Consider the following 18,971-nt stretch of genomic DNA (forward strand, 5'->3'; position numbering starts at 1 on the left):
TGTCGTGATGTCATACAGGTGTAGAATTAAGGTAATATAAAGATAGAGTGGGTAAGTTTTTGGATACCTCCTCTAAAACAGGAACAGTGAAATGCTTTGAAAAGTAACATAGGTGTGTTCCACCTTCCATGACTTTTAAACGTAAAGCTGGAGGAACTCAAGACACAGGACTGGCCTTTGAGTTCAAGTGGCATGAATCAGCTCTGGAACATGGCAGGAGCCTTGTTCTTGTGAGTTCATTGTCTTCCACCCACTTCCTGTTGTTTTTAGGATTGATAGTAAGTGCAGTGAGCATATTGTTCAAGGATGAGGTTGGACATTAGGCAGTCTGTGTATCAGTAAGTGAGTCTGCAAGAGAAGTTCCTAAAGGATGTTAGGAGGACTTTACACACTTTCAATACATGGATATGGTTTGTTCATATAATAACTGCTCTTGACTAGATATTAAATCTGTACCAGGCACTGAGTTAGGGATATTGCTTACATTATCTCATTGCTTTTGTGATACGTAGGTACCATACCATCTCAGATTATGAATGGTCAAACTTATTGCTCAGGGTATGTGGATTTAAAGTGAAGTTTTTCTGATTCCAAGACCCATGCTTTTCTTCTGTCACTCTGCTTTTTCTGTGGTGCACAGCAGTAGAGGTTTACTGCTCTTTCCAAAGCGTGAGTGAGTTTGGTATGAGTGTAGATGTGAATGAGTTAAATTTATTTACTCATTCCAAACCAGCACTGGTATATTTTGAGTGTAAAATGTCAACTGGAATTTTTAACGTATGAAATCTTTCATCTGTCTTTACACCAATCTTTGCACAGACCAGCCCTCCTCCCTTGAGGATTTATTGTGGTTTTGATCTGTGTTGCCTCAAACCATTGAAATCTTTTCAAAGAAGCAGAGCTGTTTTCTTTTTCTTTTTTCTTCTTTCTTTTTTTCCTTCCGCAATACACTGGTACCAGGAGTGGACATGGCTTGCTATTCAGCTTGATCAAAGCACTCTACACCAGTGTAACTTCCTGATCTTACTGGTAACAGAACTAAATGTTTCCATGTTCTGCCAAGATGGGTTGCCAGTTATCGACAGAGGGCTTGCATCTGGTAATAATTATTTACTAATTCTGTTTACCTTTTGATCTGGTTTTCAGTGTACAGCTGCAGCTATCAAGGCTATAAGAGAAAGTGGAATGAATCTGAACCCAGAAGTGGAAGGGACACTAATTCGGGTACCTATCCCCAAGTAAGTTTGGCTGAAATCCACATTTTTCAGTGACACGGAGTCTTTGGATGGAAACAAGTACCTTGAAACATTTGGGCCAATGGCATGACCTATTATCCACATCCTTCATCCTGGCTAAGCTGTGAGGTCAATTTGCTGATGCAGATTTGCTTATCGCATATCTGTGTGCGCTACAGCAGTAAGCTTGCAGAACACCTTGTCCCTACACTTTCTGGCTGGGAAGTTAGGACAAGTTAGCACACCAAGTCATTAAATGAAATAAATTCTAGGGGGAAAGGAAAGCTACTAGTATCCAGGAGGGAGTGATTGACAGGTGTGATAGTGGAAAGGGCAGTTTTAGCGTGGGAGGGTCGTTTAAGGAGTTACCATTTCTGCTGAGAGCAGGTGATGAGGGGGAGTCATCAGCCTGGAGGAAGCACTCAAAGAAGGGTGAGTGGCAAGCACAAAGGCCTCAGCTCAGAAAGCAACTTGACACTTGTCAGCTCTAACCCCGTGTTCCTTGTTGGATTTTACCTTACTCATTGGTAATTGAAGAATTAAAGGCATAAGTCCAGAGTAGTGCGTTTTTTTGTTTGTTTGTTTTGCTTCTTAATGGATTTTTAAGTGAATAAGAATAGATCTTCCTTTCTGAATTTAAAAAGAGAAGACAAGGCTGATGAGACGGCTTAGTGGAAAAAATCCTTGCCATAGAAGCCTGGCAGTGAGTTCCATCCCTGCAGCCCTCATACAGGCAGAGAGAACCGACTCTACATAGTTTTCCTCTGGCCTCCACATGTGGGCTGTGACAGCAACTCCCAATACACAGACTCACTTCCTGCTTCCCCAGCAATAAATGAAAGCTTTAAAAAGAAAAGATATCTCTGTGAGTTCGAGACCAGCCTGGTCTACAAGAGCTAGTTCCAGGACAGGCTCCAAAGCTACAGAGAAACCCTGTCTCAAAAAACTAAAAAGAAAAGATAATACTTGGGAAGTGGGGTCAGGAGGATCACAAGTTCAGGGCCAGCCTGGTCTACACAACAAAATCCTTCCTTGAAAGAACAGATAAGATGGTGGCATGTTCAAGTAAAAGAAAAGCTGGTGTGTCTGAAGCACAGGGAGAGGGTGGTGAGGGCAAGGGTTGGATTCGTACTGGTGGTGGAGACTTCACAGGCCATGGGAAGAACGGGATTTCTCCTAATGGTAGTGAGAAGCCATTGATGGGTGCAAGCAAAGGATTGATCTGACAGGGACTTTGCAAGTGTCTCTCTCATTGCTGATTAATATGGAATATTGGGGACAAAGTGGACATAAAAAGAACAGTAAAATTACGGCAGTCTAGGTGAGACATGAGCCATGGTTACAGAGCAGAAGAACCCCCGTTCCTACTCTGCCTCACACTGACCAGTTGTGGCCATGCCCTTTCCTAATTATTGGGGTATAGCAGTAAGCCAAACCACAAAGCTCCTTGTTCCTTTGGAGCTCACCTGCTAGTTGAGCAGATACAATGAACTCCATAGTGTCTGGTGTTGGTAAGATCTATGAAGAGTCAGCATGCAAAGAGATGGAAGAGGGCTGCTGAGATGGCTCCATGAGTAAGAGCACTCACTGCGCACTGGCACCTATATCGGGCAGCTTACAACTGTATCTCCAGTTCCAAGAAATTTCATATGCCCTTTGGCATTGTCTTAGTTACTATTGGTGTGATAAAGTGCAATGACCAAGGCAGCCTATGCATGGGAGAGTTTATTTGGGGCTGGTAGTTCCAGAGAGATAGAATCTGTCACTATTGTGGCAGGAGCAGGCAAGCAGGCATGACACTGGAACAGCAGCTGAGACCTCACAAACAGAAGACAGAGTGTACAGTGGGGGTGACAAGATTCTTTTTTGAAACTTCAAAGCCAATCCCACACTTCCTCTAACAAGGCCATACCTCTAAATCCTTCCACGGTCCCACCAACCAGGGACCGAGTGTTATGCACTGAATGAGGGCCATTCCCATCCACACCACTCAGACTCTGAGCACTTGCACATGTGTGGTGCACATGAACTCATGTAGACATGCCCACACACACATAATTTTTTTAAAAAAATATTTTTAGGAAAGAGAAATTTGGGGGCTCTAGAGAAGCAAGCAAGATTCAGGAAGGAAGGAATATTTAAATGATTAAAGCAGTGACATCGTCCAAACAGCAAAAGGGAAATAGAATGACTAGGGTTCCTTTTGTGTCACCTGACATCCTGTATTTCTTTGTAGAAATTGCTTCATTTGTTATATGATCCTTTTAAAGTAATTTTTCCAATTAGGAAAGTTTAGTTCCCAAGAGGTAAACTAGTGCTGCCCAGGTTTCCTTGGCTACAAAGAGTCACATGACGTCTTGCTAGGCGGCCAGGTGTTTGAGACCATCCTGCCTCCGCCTTGAGAGTGCTGTGAGTACAGATGTGTGCCACCACGCTCAGCTGTGAGAACAGCCATAACCCTGGGGGAACTGACAGCTTCCTTGACTATACTTTTTTCTGCCATATGGCCAGAAAATAGCTGTGTTCTTGAAACTATATAAAACGGAATTAACACTCTGCTCTAAAATCTTGTGAACTGGCTAGTATAACTTGTGTTTAACAGCTGTAAAATCTTGGGTTCAAGTTCAGTGCCTGTTTGCTTGGGAAGTGTCTTCTCAGCATGTGTGTATTCCAGATTGCTTGCTCATGGACCATTTGTCAGGCTCTTTGTTTGTATTACCTCCAGCTACTTGGGAAAACCACTATGACCCACAACACAGTTTATAGACAAAAAGCCCTGAAGCTTCGAGAATTAGAGATTGCCATGATCATATGACCAGTATTGGCAGACAAGATTTGAGAATCGTGAGTTTTTCTGTTACTCTTTATTCTGATGAATAATTCTGGAAAGTACTGAAAGTAATTATGAATATCAGAAGCAAGATTTACAAGTGGAGGAGCTGGAGAGATAGCTCGACAGTTGGGAGTACTCTGTTCTTCCAGAGATCTCAAGTTAAGTTCCTAGCACCTTCTTAGCATCTTACAACTGTCTGACACCCTCTTCTCGCCTCATTGAGTACCCACACATATTTGGCATATGACCACAGAGACATACACACACATGTGTAGATAAAAATAAAAGAAACCTTTAAAAGTAACTTTTAAATATTACAAGAGAAATAGATTGTAGACAGCATCTTCATCCTCTGGGGTTGTTAAACTCCTGTCTGTAGTCATGTAGGCCACTTCAGTTTTCTGAGCTTTGTGTTTCTCACGGACCAGATGAAAGGGCTATGCTCGGGTCTGTAGGTCCCTGGATAGTCCTCAAATTCTGCAATGCTACGAACTTGTGTTGCTAATGTATACTCTTGGCTTGGGTTGTTTTCAAAGCAATCGAGACACTTTTCACATTTTTCTTTGAAAGGTCAGATTGACATGACACGCATCTCTGCAACCCCACTGAAGTTAACAGTTGCCCTTGGTGTGTTGAACGTAAGTTTGAAGTATCAGTGTGTTTAACTTGTATTTTCAAAGATGTAGGATTTGTTACATCGGTTTTTTACATTATTTTATCTTGGCTAATGGATGTAATCCAAGAGAAAGTTGACAGACCAAAACCCTCTGCTCCTGCAAACCTCATTTTTTATATACTTTCTTCTCCTTGACAAGGTGGTAGGGTCATAAGGCCCCTTACTGAATTATGTGTTTGGTAGTTTTCCAGATAAAAAATGAACGGTCTGTTCTTTATTATGGAAGCTGTGTCATGTGAGGGGATAAAAGTTGATTTTAAAGTAAAAGTACCAAAGTTTTCATTAGTTTTTGGCAGTAACTTCCATATGACTCTAGCAGATTGCTGTGTTTAGAGTTGATTATTTGTAAAGTGGGTGAAAAAGTACACAATGATAGGCAGAGATTTCATGTGATTAAGAGAGATAATAATGAATATGGTTTCTTTAAAGAAATAACGTACACTGTTCCTTCTGTAAACAGTGAATGGTAAGGAGTGAGGAGGGGTAATACACTGGACACCACTCTGCCGGGAGCTTTTGAGTGCCTGATACACTGGGGAAGCAGGGGAGCACAGTGCTTAGATTAACCCTGCCCCCCATGTGTACTGAATTAGGGTCCTGCTCTTCTTTTTGGCTGTATGACAATAGGGGCTCTTTTCACCTCTGAATCTTGGGAAGTTCATTTGTAAAATTAAATTCATGGGAATTTTTTATGTGGTGTCGGGAGATAATGTGATAATGTACTTGGAGCTGTTGATACCCAGTAGAATCCACTTGATGGTATCAAAAGCTGCTGTTTCCTGCATTTCCTTTCATAGACAGGCAAGAGCATCATTCCCGTTTAGAGGTAAGGATATGAATTCAAAGAGCTGAAGTTCTGGCTCTAGGTCTCACAGCTGGTAATTGGCAAAGCTTGTAAGGATATACATACGTACACACGCGCACACAGGCACCAAGGCAAGTTTGAGAAATACAAGAGAATTAGAAGAATAAATAGCTAAGATCCATTTCTGTTTATAAAATTTCGTGCTTAGCTCTAGGAAAACTTGTCTTTCCTGGCCATTTGTGGCTCTTGTTCCTCAGGATTGTCTGCAGATTTACTTTTCACCCTAGCTCGGGTCATCCAACTGTAATTCTCCGCAGGGCTCTGGGCTCCGCCTCACGTCATCACACTTCTGTGAGTCTCCTGAGTGAGTGCGTAGCTCTCTGAGCTAGAAGGAGGTAGGAGTTAAACTCCGTGGGTAGGGGGTCAGACAGAAGCGGAGTAGTCCTTTCCTCTTTTTGTTGCCAATCAGAGGTCAGCTCTGTGGCCAGGGTTGTTTTGTTTGTTTTGAAATAGGGTCTCACTAAATAGCATTGACTGACCTGGAGCTCCCTATCCTGTGTAGATGAGGACAAACTCAAACTCAAAGATAGACTGACTTTGCCTCTTGAGTGCTGGGATTAAAGGCATGTACCACCATGCTTGGTGGCTGTGGGAATGTATCATGCTGTCTCTTCTGGCAAAATGGCCCATCCTGTTTGTTCTTCAGGAAATAGCTTTGGTACTGTTTTCTCCCTAAATGAAGCAGTGTCTCCATGTTTTCTATGAGAATTCCTTATTCTTTCCGAGACAAGATCTCATGTAGCCTAGACTAACCCCAAACTTGCTAGCTAAAAATGACCCAGAATGTTTGATCTTACATGTACCACCCCACCTGGTTTATTCCTTATTCTTTAGTTTTGTTTTGTTTTTGAGACAGGTGTTCTCTGTGTAGCCCTGGCTGTTCTGAAACTCACTCTGTAGACCAGGCTGGCCTTGAACTCACAGAGATCCACCTGCCTCTGTTTCCCAAGTGCTGGGATTAAAGGCGTGCACCACCACTGCCCCGCTTTCTTATTCTTAAAAGTTGTTCAGTTTTTTTAAAATTTTACACTTAGCATTAACTAGTTCCCAATTTCTAGATAATCTTGTTTTAAATTTTTTTTTTCTTTCGGTAGCTTTTAAAGACAGATTTGTTTAGTTTAGTTTAGTTTAGTTTAGTTTAGTTTAGTCATACGAGTGTTTTGCCAGTATGTATGTGTGTACCACATTCCTGGCCCATTGAGGAGGGCAGAAGAGTTTATCAGATCCCCTGGAATTGGGTTACGATGGCTGTAAACCACCATGTGGGCACTGATTAGCCAACTTTAGTCCCCTGCAAGAGCTACCTGTGCTTTTAACTGCTAGGCTGATTCTCCAGCCTCTTAACTGTGTTTCAGTTCTTGTAAATTTTAAAACTTTGCTCCAGGACCTGCTGAGATCTGAAGAGGAAGGGCAGTTGGGGATTAGTAAAGAAGTTGATGTGAGGTGTGGGCCTTGAGTGTTACTCTTGCTATTTGATTGTGTATGTTTGCAGCCTCACTGTGCAGTGCTGAGCTGCTTAAAGATATGCACATTTCAGGTCCTCACAGCCATCTGGGGCTTACCTGGATCCCCCTCCATTGTTCTACAGACCAAACCTGTTGTTATCCACGTAGAAACCTCTATAGGACTTGATGCCTCCGCTGGCTCACTGCATGGAAGGGCTAATAGTAAGAAGGTGACAGTGTGTGCTCTTTGTTTGCCTCACTTCATCCTGCTCCTTCCTATCGTTTATACATAGTCACTGTAAGCCTTTGAGAGTTCATTCAGGTGTATTAAGTAGTACAGGCAGAATTAAAAAGGATCCAGATTTGGGGCTGTTTCAAGCAAATGTAAACTGGAAAGCACCCTTTTAAGTGCACAGGTGCAAAAATGTAATTCTGAAAGGGTGCTTTCTGGTTTACATTCGCTTGTTTTCATAGTCAAGGGTCCATTGATTGATATTTGAAATTTTAATTGTATAATCATTGTAGTTACTGTTTTATTGCTGTAAAGAGAAAGCATGAACAGGGCAACTTATAAAAGAAAGCATTTAACAGTGGTCTTGCTTACAGTTTCAGAAGTTTGGTCATCATGGTGGAGACCATGGCAGCAGATAGGCATGGTTGATGGAGCAGTAGCTGAGATGTAGGTTTTTGAAACCGCAAATCCCACCCACAGTGACACACCTACTCCAGCATGGCCACACCTCCTAATTCTTCCTACATGGTCCACTAACTAGGGTCAAAACATTCAAGCATATGAGCCTGTGGAGGACATTCTTCAAGCCACCACAATCATAATCCAAACAATGTAGAATAAACTATTTTTAGGGTTTGGAGAGATGGCTCAGTGATCAAAAGCTCTTTTCATTCTTGCTCAATAAATATCAAATAAAAGTATGAACATGCAAAATATGGCAGATTAGCTCATGAGTCATTTCTTAACTGTCTATGGGGGATTATTTTTGGAAGGAACAGAGGAGGCAGGCTCCTTTAAGACCCTTTGCCAAACTTTACCTCACTACATTCCCTCTTTATTCTTTTTTTTTTAAATTGACTTTATTCTACATTTTTCTCTGCTCCCCTCCCTGCCACTCCCCTCCCCCTTCAATCCTCTTCCAAGGTCCCCATGCTCCCAATTTACTCAGGAGATCTTGTCTTTTTCTACTTTCTACTTCCCATGTAGATTAGATCTATGTAAGTCTCTCTTAGTGTCCTCATTGTTGTCTAAGTTCTCTGGGATTGTGGTTTGAGGACTGGCTTTCTTTGATTTATGCTTAAAAACCACCTATGAGTGAGTACATATGATAATTGTCTTTCTGGGTCTGGGTTACTTCACTCAAGATAATGTTTTCCAGCTCCATCCATTTTCCTGCAAAATTCAAGCTGCAGTTATTTTTTCTTTTGTGTAGTACTCCATTGTGTAAATGTACCACATTTTCCTTATCCATTCTTCGGGCATTTAGGTTGTTTCCAGGTTTTGGCTATGACAAACAAGGCTGCTATGAACATGGTTGAATACATGTCCTTGTGGCACGATTGAGCATCCTTTGGCTATATACCCAAAAGTGGTATTACTGGGTCTTGAGGAAGGTTGTTTCCTAATTTTCTGAGAAATCGCCACAATGACATCCAAAGGGGTTGTACCAGCTTGCATTCCCACCAGCAATGCAGAAGTGTTCCCTTTACCTCACAACCTCTCAGCATAAGTTGTTATCATTGTTTTTTTTTTTTTTTTTTTTTTTTTTTTTTTTTTTTTTTTTTTGAGACAGGGTTTCTCTGCAGCTTTAGAGCCTGTCCTGGAGCTAGCTCTTGTAGACCAGGCTGGTCTCGAACTCACAGAGATCCGCCTGCCTCTGCCTCCCGAGTGCTGGGATTAAAGGCGTGCGCCGCCACCGCCCGGCCAGTGTTTTTGATCTTGGCCATTCTTTCAGGTCTAAGATGGAATCTCAGAGTTGTTTTGATTTGCATTTCTCTGATGACTAAGGATGTTGAACATTTCCTTAAGTGTCTTTCAGCCATTTTAGATTCCTCTGTTGAGAGTTCTCTGTTTACGTCTGTACTCCATTTTTTTTTATTAGATTATGTGTTCTTTTGGTGTCTAATTTCTTGAGTTCTTTGTATATTTTGGAGATCAGACCTCTGTCTGATATGGGGTTAGTGAAGATCTTTTCCCATTCTGTAGGTTGTCGTTTTGTCTTGTTGACCGTGTTCTTTGCTTTACAGAAGCTTTTCAGTTTCAGGACGTTCCATTTATTAATTGTTTCTCTCAGTGTCTGTGCTGCTGGGGTTCTATTTAGGAAGTGGTTCCCTGTGCCAATGTGTTCAAGTGTACTTCCCTCTTTCTCTTCTATAAGGTTCAGTGTGGCTGGCTTTATGTTGAGGTCTTTGATCCATTTGGACTTGGTTTTGTGCATGGTGATAGATATGGGTATATTTTCATTCTTCCACATGTTGATATCCAGTTATGCCAGCACCGCTTGTTTTTTCCATTTGACATTTTTTTGCTTCTTTATCAAAGATCAGGTGTTCGAAGATGTGTGGATTGATATCTGGGTTTTCTGTTTGGTTCCATTGGTCCTCCTGTCTATTCTTAGGCCAATACCCAGCTGTTTTCAGTACTGTAGCTCTGTAGTAGAATTTGAAGTCAGAGATTGTGATGCCTCCAGAAGTTCTTTTATTCTACAGGATTGTTTGGGCTATCCTGGGTTTTTTGCTTTTCCATATGAAGCTGAGTACCATTCTTTAGAGGTCTTTGAAGAATTTTGCTGAGATTTTGATGGACATTGCATTGAATCTGTAACCAGCACCATTTGTTGAAGATGCTTTCTTTTTTCCATTGTATAATTTTAGCTTCTTTCTTAAATATCAGGTGTTCATAGGTGTGTGGATTAATATCCGGGTCTTTGATTCGATTCCACTGGTCAACCTATCTGTTTTTATGCTAATACCAAGCTGTTTTCATTACTGTAACTCTATAAAAGCTCTTGATGTCAGGGATGATGATGACTTCGGAAGTTCCTTTATTGTACAGGATTGTTTTGGCTATCCTGGTTTTTTTGTTGTTGTTTTGAGGTCTGTGAAGAATTGTTGGGATTTTGATGGGCATTGCATTGAATCTGTAGATTGCTTTTGGTAGGATTGCCATAATTATTATGTTGATCTAAGAGCATTGGAGATCCTTCCATTTTCTGATATCTTCTTCACTTTCTATTTTTTTTAAATACTTGAAGTTCTTTTCATACAGGTCTTTCATTTGTTTGGTTAGAGTTACCCCAAGATATTTTATGTTATTTGTGGCTATTGTGAATGGTGATGGTTCTCTGAATTCTTTCTCAGCTTCTTTATCATCTGTATATAGGAGGGCTACTGATTTTTTTAAACTTATTTATTATGTATACAACATTCTGTTTGCATGTACGCCTGCACACCAGAAGAGGACACCAGATCTCATTACAGTTGATTGTGAGCCACCATGTGGTTGCTGGGAATTGAACTCAGGACCTCTGAAAGAGCAGCCAGTGCTCTTAACCTCTGAGCCATCTTTCCAGCCCGCTACTGATTTTTTTGAGTTGATCTTGTATCCAGCCACATTATTAAAGGTGTTTATCAGCTGTAGGAGTTCCCTGTTAGAATTCTTGGGGTTACTTATATATAGTGTCATATCATCTGTGAATAGTGAAAGTTTGACTTCTTCCTACCCAATTTGTATCCCGTTGATCTTCTTTTGTTGTCTTATTGCTCTTGATAGAACTTCAAGAACTATGTTGAATGGATATGGAGAGAGTGGGCAGTCTTGCCTTGTTCATGATTTTAGTGTAATAACTTTAAGTTTCTCTCCATTTAATTTGATGTTGACTATTGACTTGCTGTATATTGCTTTTATTATGTTTAGATATGAACCTTGTATCCCTGATCTTTCCAACATCTTTATCATGAAGGAATGTCAGATTTTGTTGAATACCTTTTCAGCATCTAATGAGATGATCATATGGTTTTTTCTTTCAGTTTATTTATGTAGTGAATTACATCAATAGATTTTCTTCCTTTTTCTTTTTCTTTCTTTCTTTTTTTGTTGAGGGTTTTTTTGTTGTTGTTTTTGTTTTTTGAGACAGGGTTTCTCTGTGGCTTTGGAGCCTGTCCTGTCCTGGAACTAGCTCTTGTAGACCAGGCTGGTCTCAAACTCACAGAGATCCGCCTGCCTCTGCCTCCCAAGTGCTGGGATTAAAGGCGTGTGCCACCACCGCCTGGCAATCATAGATTTTCATATGCTGAACCATCCCTGCATGTCTAGGATGAAGCCAACTTGCTCATAATAAATGATTTTTTTATGTGTTCTTGGATTCAATTTGTCAATATTTTATTGAGTATTTTTACATCAATGTTCATGAAGGAGATTGGTCTGTAGTTCTCTTTTTTGGTTGAGTCTTTATGTGGTTTTGGTATCAGGGTAACTGTAGCCTCACAGAAAGTTTGGCAATATTCCTTCTATTTCTATTAGGTAGAACAATTTGAGGAGTATAGATATTAGCTCTTCTTTGAAGTTCCGGTAGAATTCTTTGCTAAAACTATCCGGCACTGGGCTTTTTTTGGTTTGGAGGCTTTTGATGACAGCTTTTATTTCTTTGTAGGTTATAGGTCTATTTAAATTGTTTACCTGGTCTTGATTTTGGTTTGTGGTACCTATCAAGAAAATTATCAATTTCTTTTACATTTTCCAATATTGTGGAGTACAAGTTTTTGTAGTATAATCTAATGAGTCTCTGGATTTCCTCAGTGTCTGTTGTTATATCCCCCTTTTAATTTCTGATTTTTTTTTTTGTTAATTTGGATGTTCTCTGGCTGCCTTTTGGTTAGTTTAGATAAGGGTTTGTCTGTCTTATTGATTTTCTCAAAGAACCAACTCTTTGTTTCATTGATTCTTTGTATTGTTTTTTGTTTATTTGTTTCTATTTTATTGATTTCCGCCCTCAATTTGATTATTTCCTCTCCTCTCTTCCTCTTGGGTAAGTCTACTTCTTTTTGTTCTAGAGCTTTCAGGTGTGCTGTTAAATCACTGATGTGAGCTTTCTTCATTTTCTTTATGTGGGCACTTAGTGCTATGAACTTTCCTCTTAGCACTGCTTTCATAGTGTCCCATAGGCTTGGGTACATTGTGCCTTCATTTCCATTTAATTCTAGAAAGTCTTTAATTTCTTTATTTCTTCCTTGACCAGGGGTAATTCAATTTCCATGAGTTTGTAGGCTTTCTGCAATTAATCTTGTTGTTGAATTCTAAGTTTAAACTTGGTGATCCAATAAGATACAGGGTGTTATTCCATTTTTTTAATCTTTTGAGGTTTGCTTTGTTACCAAGAATGTGGTCAATTTTAGATAAGATTCCATGAGGTGCTGAGAAGAAGGTATATTCTTTTGTGTATGGATGGTATGTTCTGTAGATGTCTGATAAGTCAATTTGAATCATAACATCTCTTAGTTCTCTTATTTCTCTGTTAAGTTTCTGTCTGGTTGCCCTGTCCATTGGTGAGAGTGGGGTGTTGAAGTCTCCTACTATTAGTGTGTGGGATTTAGTAATGTTTCTTTTTCATATGTGGGTGCTCTTGTATTTAGGGCATAAATGTTCAGAATTGAGACTTCATCTTGATGAATTTTTCCTGTGATAATATGAAGTGTTCATCTCTTCTGATTGATTTTAGTTTGAGGTTTATTTTGTTAGATATTAGAATAGCTACACCTGCTTGTTTCTTGGGTCCATTTGATTGGAAAATCTTTAACCAACCCTTTACTCTGAGATGTCTGTTTTTGAGGTTGAGGTGGTTTCTTGTATACAGCAGAAGGATGGATCCTGCTTTCATATCTCTTCTGTTAGCCTGTTTTTTTATAGGTGCATTGAATCCATTGATATTAAGAGATATTAATGACCAGTGATTGTTAATTCCTGTTATTTTTTGATGGTAGTGTTTGTGTGTTTTTCCTTCTTGGGAGTTTGCTGGTGCAAGGTTATATGTTGCCTGTGGTTATTTTGGGAGGGTGTTCAGTTAGCTTTCTTGGGTTAGATTTTTCCTTCTAGTACTTTTTGCAAGGCTGGATTTGTCGATAGGTATTATTTGAATCTCGTTTTGTCATGGAATATTTTGTTTTCTCCATCAGTGGTGATTGAAAGCTTTGCTGGGTATAGTAGTCTGGGTTTGCATCCATGGTCTCTTAGTGTCTACAGCATGTCTGTCCAGGACCTTCTGGCTTTCATGGTTTTCATTGAGAAGTCAGGTATAATTCTGATAGGTCTGCCTTTATATGTTACTTGGCCTTTTTTCTTCACAGCTCTTAGTAGTCTTTCTTTATATTTTGTGTTTTGATTATTACATAGTGAGGGGACTTTTTTGTTGTTCAATCTATCTAGTGTTCTGTAAGCTTCTTGTACCTTCATAGGCATATCCTTCTTTAGGTTGGGAAAGTTTTCTTCTATGATTTTGTTGAATATATTTTCTGTGCCTTTGAGCTGGAGTTCTTCTGATCCTCTTCTACCCCTATTATTCTTAGGTTTGGTCTTTTCATGGTGTCCCAGATTTCCTGAATATTTTGTGTTAAGAATTTGTTGGATTTAACGTTTTCTTTGACCGATAAATCTGTTTCCTCTATAGTATCTTTAACGTCTGAAATTCTCTCTTCCATCTCTTGTATTCTGTTGGTTATGCATATATTGGTAGTTCCTGTTCTTTTATCCAGATTTCCTGAATTCCCTCTGTTTGTGTTTTTTTTATTGCCTTTATTTCAGCTTTCAAATCTTGATCTGTTTCCTTTACCTGTTTGCTTTTTCTTGGTTTTCTTTGGTTTCTTTAAGAGATTTATTGATTTCTTCGAATTTTATGTTTGTCTTTTCATCCATTTCTTTTCTTTTTTTAGAACAACTCAGCAAAATAAAATTCTGGTTTATTGTTGGACATTGTTTTACACATACATCAAAGGGGCCAAAAGATAAATAAACAAACAGCAACTTCATAGACAAAACAAGGAAGAAAAAGAAGAAACCTCTTGTCTTTGGCCTTTTTACCCATCTCATACAAAGCAACTACTTACAGTAGAGCCAAGTACATACACAAAAGAAGTTACTGGAATAAGATTGGGTTTTTCTGTTGTTGTTTTTGTTTTTTTTTTTTACAGTTTTTTTTTCCTCCTTTGAGATTATAATGAACATGGTACCACCACAAGTAAGGTCAGAAGTAGGACAGGGAACACTTTGAAGGCTGGTCTGGTCACCCGTTATCATTAGAAATGGCTGACCCCTAACAATCTGTACAAAAATATAAAACATAAATAAAAAATAAAATTTCTTTTAAAGTATTTTTAAGGAAAAAAAGCAGGGCCTTGGAAGTTTTGGGTTTTTTTCCTCCCCTGTTGCAAATTCATGGTGCAGTTTTTGGTGGGTTGATAAAGAGCTCATGTCATCTGGGGTGGCACTGCCCGCTGTGGGCGGGCGGGGTCTGCTCCTCTATTCGAAGGTGACCACATTTAAATTCTGAGACGGGAAGTGGCAGGTGAGCAGGTCACGGAGGCCTTTGCTGTCCAGTCATCCTCAGCAGTCGTCTGCTTCTTGGTGTCAGCTCCATCCTCTTCCTCTTCTTCATCTACCTCATTGTTGGCCTCCTGCTCCCCACTTTCTCATTGGCAGGTGTGTCTCTTTCATTGTCTGCCTTCTCCACAACTTCCTTCTCTCCTTTACGTCCTTGGTGGTGATCTCAGAGCTGGTGTCCATGGCGGCGTCTGACATGGGGGTGGGGGTGCACGCCTGTGATCCGATGCGTGAGTGAGAGAGGAATCGAGTTCGATGACTGGTGAAAATGCTGCTGGAGTTGGAGGAGGAGGAGGATGGGTAGGGTCAGGGCGGCAAATGTGGAACAGGACCCAGAAACAATGCAAAGATGGCTTTTCAGAGCAGCCAGTCTCCTCCATTTCTTTTTTTTTAAACATTATTTTTTTTATTTCTTATGTATACAACATTCTGCCTCCATGTATGCCGGCACACCAGAGGAGGGCGCCAGATCTCATTACAGATGGTTGTGAGCCACCATGTGGTTGCTGGGAATTGAATTCAGGACCTCTGGAAGAGCAGCCAGTGCTCTTAACCACTGAGCCATCTCTCCAGCCCTGCCTCCATTTCTTTAAGGGAGTTTTTCATTTCCTCTTTAAGTGTCTTCATAAAGTTATATTTAAGATCATCTTTTTCTGCTTCTTCTGGATTAGGATGATCAGGTCTTCCTGTTGTATGATCACTTGGTTCTGGCATTACCATGTTGCTTTTTAAGTTGTTGAACGAATTTTTTCATTGGTGCCTATCCATCTCTTCCTCCAATTGGTGCTGGCACTGTCTTTGCCTCTTGGTCCAATTTTTGCAGTCGCTATCTGTGTCTCAGGGAGCTGCTGATCTCTCTTGGCCAGCTCTCTTGGTCCACTGTGTGCAGTTGCAGCTTCTTAGCCCTCTGTGTGCAGTTGCAGCCTATGGTTCAGAGTTCCTCTAAGGTAGCAGGGGATGGGTGGGTTTGGGGACAGAGTGGGCCTTGTAGCTTATAGGGTCAGATGCGGGAGGGGGTGTTGAAGCAGCCTACTTGCACTCTGGCTGGGTAGAGAACATGACTAGGTGGGGGAGGGGCCCAGAGTTTTGCCCTGGCTACCATGGGCCTAGAGAGTGGGGTGTTCAGCTGGCTAGCTGATCACTCATTCTTGGTCTGCTGGGTACTGTTGCAGCCTGTGGATCAGAGTTCCTCTGAGGTCGCAGGAGATGGGTGGTAGAATGGGCCTTGTAGTTTATAGAGTCAGATCGATGAGGGGGCCGTGTGTTGGAACAGCCTAACTGCAGGAAGCTTGCTTCATGGCTGGCTAGTGCCTTATTTTTCTTAACCAGGAATGAATCCACAGCCTCTCATTTCCTGTGGAAACAAAAGCAAAACCTCTTCTCCAAAGTAACATGTCTTTTTACTTAAATTTTGAAGTCTTTTGACTTAAATTTTGAAGTCAAGGCATTTTCAAAATATTAATTCAATAGTTTGGATTAATCCAGCAGCAACTGTTGCTCCTTCCTCAGCAGTCAAACAATTCAGACAGCACAGTAATATAAGGTATCCAGACTCTTTGTATATTTTTCATCTTTATGTGGTTTTTTTTCCTTATTCTATTTCTTTTATTTTTATTTTTCACTTTTGGTTTTTTGAGACAGGGTTTCTCTGTAGCTTTGGAACCTGGAACCTGTAGACCAGGCCTTGAACTCACAGAGATCACTTGCCTCTGCCTCTCTAGTGCTGGGATTAAAGGTGTGCGCCACCACTGCCTGACCCTCTGTTTCTTTTTTTTAAGACTTTCACTGCCCTTTTTCTTTTTTTCTCCCAAGCCTATCTATATTTTTAAACAGACTGTAAACTGTTTAGAGGTTTTTGTTTTTGTTTTCCATCTCAGTCTGTCTTTACTGTATATCTCTATTTTTTTTTTTTTTGAGCGTATGAGTCTTAAATCTGCTAAGCCACATGGCTAGGATTAAAGATATGGCTTTGGTGGCTGACTCCACCCTGTTCCTTAGTTTTCTGATAGTCTAGCTTCATGGTGGAGGTACTGGCAGGAGCCATGCTCATTGCCACAACTCTACCACCACCAAGAAGCATGCTGCTGACACTGACCACTCATAAACACCATTTAAGTGTTTGGTGGCAGAACCTCTTAAAAGAGCTGTGAGGTTTTTGCGACTAAAGCTGAGTCAGGAAGCCTCTCTTAAAAGGAGCCATGCCTCTGCTTGGCTCTAGCAAACAAAGCCTACCGGAAAAAAGATGGTTACCAGGAAGCTGTGCTTGACTCTGTTCTTTTCTCTCTAGAATCCTTTTTCTGTTAAGCTTTCTCAGGCTTTACGTGGACATTCTTGCCCCATCGTGGGCACAATTTCTAGATGGAGTTTCTGTCTCCCGCCCAGTCCCACAGCCATTCAGTCCCAAAGAAATACACAGAGGCTCATATTAATAATGAAACTGTTCAGCCTATTAGCTCAGGTTTATTATTAACTAGCTCTTACAACTTAAATTAACCCATAATTCTTGTCTATGTTTAGCCATATAGCTTCGTACCTTTTTCAGTGAGGCATTCTCATCCTGCTTCCATGCGTCTGGCTTCATCTTTGACTGCTCTCTGTCTTTCCTCTTCTCAAAATTTTTCTAGTCTGGTTGCCCCACCTATACTTCATTTCTGACTGATGTGGGATTCCCCTCTGTATGCTGTGATTACCATCAATGAATAAAGAAACTGATTTGGACCTATAGCAGTGCAAGACTTAGTTAGGCAAGGAAAACTAAATTGAATGATGGGAGAAAGAAGGGCAGAGTCGAAGAGAAGCCATGTAGCCCCGCCGGAGCCAGATGAAACTTTACCCAGTAAACCACAGCAACATGGAGATACACAGATTAATAGAAATGGGTTAAATTAATATGTAAAAGCTAGCAGATAAGAAGTTAGAGCTAATAGGCCAAGCAGTGATTTAATTAATACAGTTTCAGAGTGGTTATTTTGAGGCTGAGCTGCTGAGAAGCTGGGAAGGAAACAAGCGGCCCACCTCGCAACACCTGGCTACTGGCCAATCAGCATTTTATTGAACCAATACAAGTGACAAATCTTTACAGTGTACAAAACATTATCCCACAGTAAGTGGATCTGAGAAAAAGAAATGGACAAAGGTTAGAAAAGGCACTTCCTGTAGTACACCCAGACTTCTGGGTGTTTGTGGGCAGGGCTCACCCTGGAGGAGGCCTGTGTTAGTCAGTCCTGTGCCGGGAATGGTTGGTTATTGCCTGGGAATAGCCAGGGAGTCTGTTTAGGAATGATCTCAGCTGAATGAATGTCCTGGAGGGTTGACAGTTTGGGAGCTGGAAGCTGTGAAAATCTGTATCCCTCAAAGCCAGTCTGGGGAGGGTAGTTATACTGGTGTGAGTACCTCCCACAGTGGACACCCCAGGTAAGTGTTTAACTTTTTGAATTTGGCCTCCTTATCTATAAAATGAGATTAAGTGCCAACGATTTTTAAAGAATAATCAGATATTAAATCTGTGACTTCTTCCTTGAGACCTATCACAGGCCTTTTAAATTCCTTGTCTTGCAGTGTTTGAATTAATTCTCCTGGCTAAATAATTCTTGGACACGGCCTTTTTTAAAATCCTACTTATTTGGTAATAAAATCAAGGCTACTTTTTTGTTGTTGTTGTTGTTGTTCGTGGATTCTCTTCTAGTCCTTATCACTGTCTTTCCTCTTCCAAACTAGCCACATGGTCATGACTTTTTTCCTGCTCCACTTGTAGGGATGGGAGGAGCTGAGTCATTATGTTGTGATTATCTTGGAACGTACGTTGTTCTGGAGCACTGTAGTTTTATTGTTAATAAGCACTTGGTTTATTCTTTGAATATTAATTACAGTCTGATATAGACTGACTTTACGTTTCTGGTACAGACAGAGATCCTGGCTATCCTTGACACTCCTCAGCTAGTGGCCTGTTTCTCCCAAGGCTCATTGTTCCATGTTTACCATCTCTCTTCCTCTGTACATATTGGATGGTAAAGCTGATGTCTTGCTGTCTTCTTCCCCCAGACCAAAATTCTGAGGTAATCAAAAGAGAATTTCCTATAGAATCAGACCAGAGAACTCCCAAGATCACAAGAAGTCTCAGCTACCATTCCCTCAGGCTGACCTCAACATTTCCCCATACATGGATACACAATTTCTCCAGGAAATTTTCCCACGATAATAGGTTGATTAGGATGGTCCCCATTTGAGTTGGGTGGGGAGGGAAATTGCTTTGTAACCAGAGAAAGCTATGACAGAGCTGGAGTTCAACCCTAAGAAAACCAATAAAAACATGCT

At 40.7% G+C, this 18,971-nt stretch overlaps 1 protein-coding gene across 3 annotated transcripts in view; it reads left to right on the forward strand.

The window, feature by feature from the left end:
- Positions 1 to 18,971, forward strand: part of Mrrf (mitochondrial ribosome recycling factor) — a 69,766-nt gene that overhangs the window by 29,514 nt on the left and 21,281 nt on the right. For all 3 annotated transcript variants that reach the window (XM_038336103.2, XM_038336102.2, XM_038336101.2), the window contains one exon: positions 1,147 to 1,238. In XM_038336103.2, coding sequence (XP_038192031.1) covers positions 1,147 to 1,238 — 92 coding nt within the window. The remainder of the gene's footprint in view (positions 1 to 1,146; positions 1,239 to 18,971) is intronic.

This window comes from Arvicola amphibius, chromosome 7 (assembly GCF_903992535.2).
Source record: "Arvicola amphibius chromosome 7, mArvAmp1.2, whole genome shotgun sequence".
Classification (NCBI taxonomy): Eukaryota; Metazoa; Chordata; class Mammalia; order Rodentia; family Cricetidae; genus Arvicola; species Arvicola amphibius.